Here is a 5,018-nt window from a genome sequence, read left to right as displayed (position 1 = left end):
AATTTCCATAACATACTTGGATTAAACCCTAGCCCCTGTAAACCAAAGCAAGTCTTAGTTATCAGATATAAAAGTAAATAAGGTTTTCACAGAAATACTTGCGTAAGTTTTTAAAGCCATATAATGTGTGAAAATAATCAGAATAAACTTAATACACTGGAGGAGCTGTGAATAGTAGCGGGCTATGGGAAAGACTGGTTGCAATAATACTAGATAAATAAAATATGATATGCATGCCACAGGAGATGATATCAATGCTGCATAGTATTCTTTATGCTCCAATAAACAAGAATATTTTCATACATGTATTCCTAACACAACATATATGCTAAATGTGTATTAGCAATAAAGGTACATATAACAATGATAATCATATATACATGCAAATAATTATAATGATAATCCATCACCTCCCCCTCCCCTTTGCGTTCAATGAGCTCTATGAACGGGTATGGCGTCTAGGTGAACACCGACACTCAGCTTGAGTGCCACTTTGCTGTTGTTGACTAATAGAAGGGACAACATCCCTCTTCTCTGGCAATTGCTGTGTCTCGTCAGGCAAATGTAACTTCACATGGTAGTCTTGTGACCTACCGAGGCCAATAATAATGCCAGTCCTATCTCCTCACTTAGAGATAGGGTCTTGGATACGAACATTATCATTGATCTTGAGTGGCTCCAAAGGCTGTCAAACATTATTTTGGCTGCTTCTGTACGTGATGCTACATGATGGTCATATTCATTAGCTTTTACTTGCCACTCATGCTTGAATGATGATGCTTGGGCTGGGATGTATGATCGAAGGGCTTAGCCATACAATATCTGCTCTGGAGAAAGGCCAGCATAGTTAGGAGTAATCCGTAATTCCAACAATCCTTTGTCAAAATCTTCGGTGTCGATGTTCCCAGAAGGTGCTACTTTTAGGATAAAATGTTTTGCCTGCTTCACGCCTGCCTCGGCATGGCCATTACTTTGGGGATAGTAAGGTGTGGATATCATATGTTGAACACCCCATCGGGTTAGAAAATTCTTGAATTCTGAGCTGGTGAACTGAGGTCCACCATCTGTCCTCAGCTTTACTGGAACACCTAAGTCTCGGAAGATGTGGCTGAAGTGTCGTGTTGTTACTTCCGCTGTAATATTGGTACCAAATTTTACAACAACAGGCCATCCAGATAGTCTGTCTACATGGACCAGGAAAGATTTCCCCCCAACATTCGAAGTGACGAGAGGGGTTCTCGTTGCATAATAGTGGTTCCTGCTCTTGGCTTGGCTGCATTATCTGACATGGCTCTTAGGCATGGGCAGTATTTACTATATCTGAATTAATACCTAGCCAATATATAGTCGGTTTAGCCCGACGCTTAGTCACCTCCACTCCACAATGGCTGCCATGAAGGCGTCTTGAAATACTGCATCGCATAGCTAAGGGAATTACTATTCAGCTACCATACAGGACAAGGTCATCATCGGTGTATAAATCCTCCCTTATTTTCCAATAGGGTAGTAGGTCATTGTGGAGATTGTAGCGATGATTGGGGAATCCGTTGGCAATGTTCTGGAGGAGTCTTGTGTACGAGGGGTCCTCACATGCTGTGGTGCGAATCTCTTCCAAGATAAGATTTTGCGTATCTGATGTCTTTACATCTGAAATTGCATTCAGTCTTGGCTTCTGCACTCCTGAGGGAATGATGTGTTTCACTATATAACATATCATCTTCAGACGTTGGGTGGCTCATAGGGGAACGTGAAAGGGCATCAGAAATGCAATGTTCCTTGCCTTTACGCCATACTGCAGTGAAGATATAGGGTGAAACTTTCTTTTTCAGACGCTGAATACGTGTGTTTTCTATTGCATCCAACGCATATGTATTCAAGATGGGTATCAGGGGTCTATGGTCAGTCACCAATGTGAAATGGGGCAATCAAAGTAAGTAATGGCGAAATTTATTCATAGCCCAAACTGAAGCTAAACATTCTAGCTCAATGGTGGCTGACCTAGTTTCTGCATCAGCCAAATTCTTGAACCACACTGGACCATGCGGAAACGGCCTTCTCTATGGTCTTGTAGAAGTGCATATCCTAAACCATATAATCGAGAAGCATCCGTTTGTAGTATGGTGGGGAACATTGGGTCAAAATGAACTAGCACAGAGAGCTGAGAGAGAGCCTTTTAACACTGGCAAAGGCGGCATCATGATCCGCTGTCCAAGTGAAGGATCTCGTATGGCTCATTAGCGGCCGAAGCAGATCTGCTGCAGCTGCAAGATCGGGTGAAAATTCTGTTAATTGGATAGTGAAGCCCATGAGTGACCTAAAATCTCTCAGATTTACTGGCTTTGGGAACTCTGATATAGCTTGGACTTTCTCCTCGTCGGCTGCAATTCCATTTTCAGGTAATGTATACCCAAGAAAAGATAGAGTAGGGCTGGCAATAACAAACTTTTCTGCATTTAAAGTAATACTGTGTGTCCTACAACGAGACAAAACGTTGTTGAGCCTGCATAAGTGAGAATAATAATCCTTATCATATACAAGGATATAATCCCCAACCTTGACACAATGTTGGATGCCTTGAAGAGCAATATCACCTCTCCTGCAGTAGGCATCTCCTGAAGCGCTGAATCCCATGGGCGAACGACGATAGTGATACCGACCATAAGGTGTGATGAATGTTGTAAGGGCTTGGTCTTCCTCTGCTAGTGGGATCTGCCAGTACCCACACAATGCATCTATGGTGGAGAAATACCTTGAATTTGGATCAATACTCCTGATTGCACTAAATGGTGATGGTGAAGGATGTGTAGCCCTTAAAACCTGTTAATTTACCTTGCTTAAAACTGTGTTGACACAAACACCACCTGTAGGTTTGGCCACAACCACTAAGGGGTGACACCATGGGGATGGCTGATCCCTAACAGCTTCAGTGATACCTTGTGCTACCATTGCCTCCAACTCAGTCTTGACGTCCTCTTGAAAGGCTAGCGGTATAAGACGTGGAGTGTAGATAGCAAAGGTTTCGTATTCTCTTTCAGGTGAATATGCATAGGTGGTCGAGTCATTAGCTTAAGTTGTGTTTCTTGATAAAACTGCTCCTTTATCATCAGAACATCGCTATATTCCTTTAAAAAGTATTGCCTGGCTTCCTTAGGTGAGGATGTGGCTGGAGGTAGAGGAACAGACATTTGTTCACATGTACTAACTTGGCTGACTGGGACCTGACTGGTTCCTGCTGAAGTCCTGCTAAGTTTCCTCACTTGCCTTTGACGTGGGAAGTCCCAGGGAATGATCCTTAGGTGTCGGAAGGCATCATAACACAGTAGTGGTGTTGGGAGAGAACTAAGAACATCAATATACCCCTTGTATGAGATATCACCATAAGTCATGACAGCCTCCATTGATCCCAAGACTTACCTTTAATGGGTGATCCATCGGCGTTGGAAAACTGCAATTCAGGGGGCGGAGACAATTCCTTGACATTAATGCCAAATGCTTGTAAGAGTTGTACTCCAAAAACATTGGTATCTGCACCAGTATCACTGATAACATTGATCTTCCATGATTTACTGCCATATGTTACATGTAAATTGATTGGTGGTGAGGGACAACTTAGGGGACGTAAAGCAACTAAACATATGGCTGGGGAAGAAGTCTTGACAGTGTTTAATTTGGTTTTCTTTAAATCTTTCGACTCCCTTAGTCCAATTGACTTTTTCTGAACACAAATTAACATCATAGTGACCAAATTTATGGTAAATTCGGCACTCTTTACCCAATGCAGGACATGCGGCAGAATATGAGAAAGGGCCAGTTTTAGCACAGTTCCTACACTTGTGAGATACTGCCTTACATGTGTCACTATAATGCTGTTGACCACAGTTCTTGCATCTGCTACTTATAGAAGGAGTTTTCTCCTGCTGATGATTTTTCTTAGGTTGCTCCGGCTTAGCAAATGCCTTCTTTAACTTCTTGTAGTTTGACATGACACGCACTGAAGTCTGTGGAGCTTTAAGCTCCGTCATTGTCTTTTTTGCAGCCTTAAAAGCCCTGCAAGTAAGCTTCACTTCGTCAAGTGTTACTGTTGTTGGCATGCTAATGAGCTTCTTGGTGAGTTCTTCATTCCTTATGGGAACCAAAATAGCATGTTTCATTTTGGCCTTCACACAGTTAACGCCTTTACATAAATCAGTCTCCTCTGAGAGCTGTTGTAAACGAACAAAAAAATCTGTTAATGACTCGCCTTCTGCTTGCTTGAATTGAGTAAAAGCTAACCGACAAAGTGCTTCATTCAGCTGACCGTTTATATAAGTTTCGATATGAGCTAACACATCATCCAAAAGCATAGTTGAGTCTGGTGGAATACCCAAATCGTATTTTAACAAGCATCTCATCTCAACACTGAGGCATGCCCTTAGCTGTATCAACTACTTAGGTTGAGGTAAATTATCCAAATCTACCATAACAGCATAATCCTTCCATCTGTTTCCATTCTGTGTATTGGCTATAAGTAACATCATGCGTTAAGGGTGGAGGTAAATTTACTGTCACCTTAGGTGTTTGCACAGCTGAATTAGGCACTTGGAGAACACTTGCAGACGATGGTGCTGGGGTAGGGGGTCCTATACCACTTCCTTGGGGTAGGGTGTTCCTGGGACCAGTCATAGCTTCAAATGATACTTTAAATTCTTCCTGATGTCTGACATTGTCTTCTTTTCTCCTTTCTTCACCCTGTTTTCTTCTTTCTTCATCTTTTTTATCCATGCTGATAAAAACCATGGTCGAAGGGGTTGCTGAACGAGAAATAGATCTTGAATGCGTTGGAGATGACGTCATGTCAGTTGGGGTTAGGGATGATGGGGGAGAAATCTCAGAAGTCTTTAGTCCCCTTCCTTTATCGTGTTTTGGCGGCATAAATAGAAAAATCTCACGAGATCCAAGAGAAAATATCACTCAATGCCGTCAGTGGTAACGTCACAAACGGTAGCCAATCACTGAGTAAAATAGCTCGAGGCAACAGA

At 42.3% G+C, this 5,018-nt stretch overlaps 1 protein-coding gene across 1 annotated transcript; it reads right to left on the bottom strand.

The window, feature by feature from the left end:
* Positions 1-2,145: 2,145 nt before the first annotated feature.
* Positions 2,146-4,391, bottom strand: LOC137656209 (uncharacterized). The gene is made up of 4 exons (XM_068390380.1): positions 3,851-4,391; positions 3,415-3,639; positions 2,830-2,981; positions 2,146-2,709 (listed from the first exon to the last, which is right to left on the bottom strand). The coding sequence occupies exons 1-4, from the start codon at positions 4,389-4,391 to the stop codon at positions 2,146-2,148; spliced, it is 1,482 nt and encodes a 493-aa protein (XP_068246481.1).
* Positions 4,392-5,018: the final 627 nt, after the last annotated feature.

This window comes from Palaemon carinicauda, chromosome 17 (genome assembly GCF_036898095.1).
Source record: "Palaemon carinicauda isolate YSFRI2023 chromosome 17, ASM3689809v2, whole genome shotgun sequence".
In the NCBI taxonomy this organism is placed as follows: Eukaryota; Metazoa; Arthropoda; class Malacostraca; order Decapoda; family Palaemonidae; genus Palaemon; species Palaemon carinicauda.
The sequence above is the reverse complement of the archived record's forward strand: the minus strand, read 5'-3'. Positions and strand labels throughout refer to the sequence as shown.

Bases quoted from the DNA above. Each gene is read 5' to 3' on its own strand.
- LOC137656209 (XM_068390380.1), bottom strand. From the start codon at position 4,391: ATGAGATGCTTGTTAAAATACGATTTGGGTATTCCACCAGACTCAACT. The intron at 3,640-3,850 runs GTAAGGCAGTAT...CTTCTTCCCCAG, and splicing joins ACAGCATTATAGTGACACAT to CCATATGTTTAGTTGCTTTA. The intron at 2,982-3,414 runs GTAAGTCTTGGG...TTATACCGCTAG, and splicing joins CGATGGATCACCCATTAAAG to CCTTTCAAGAGGACGTCAAG.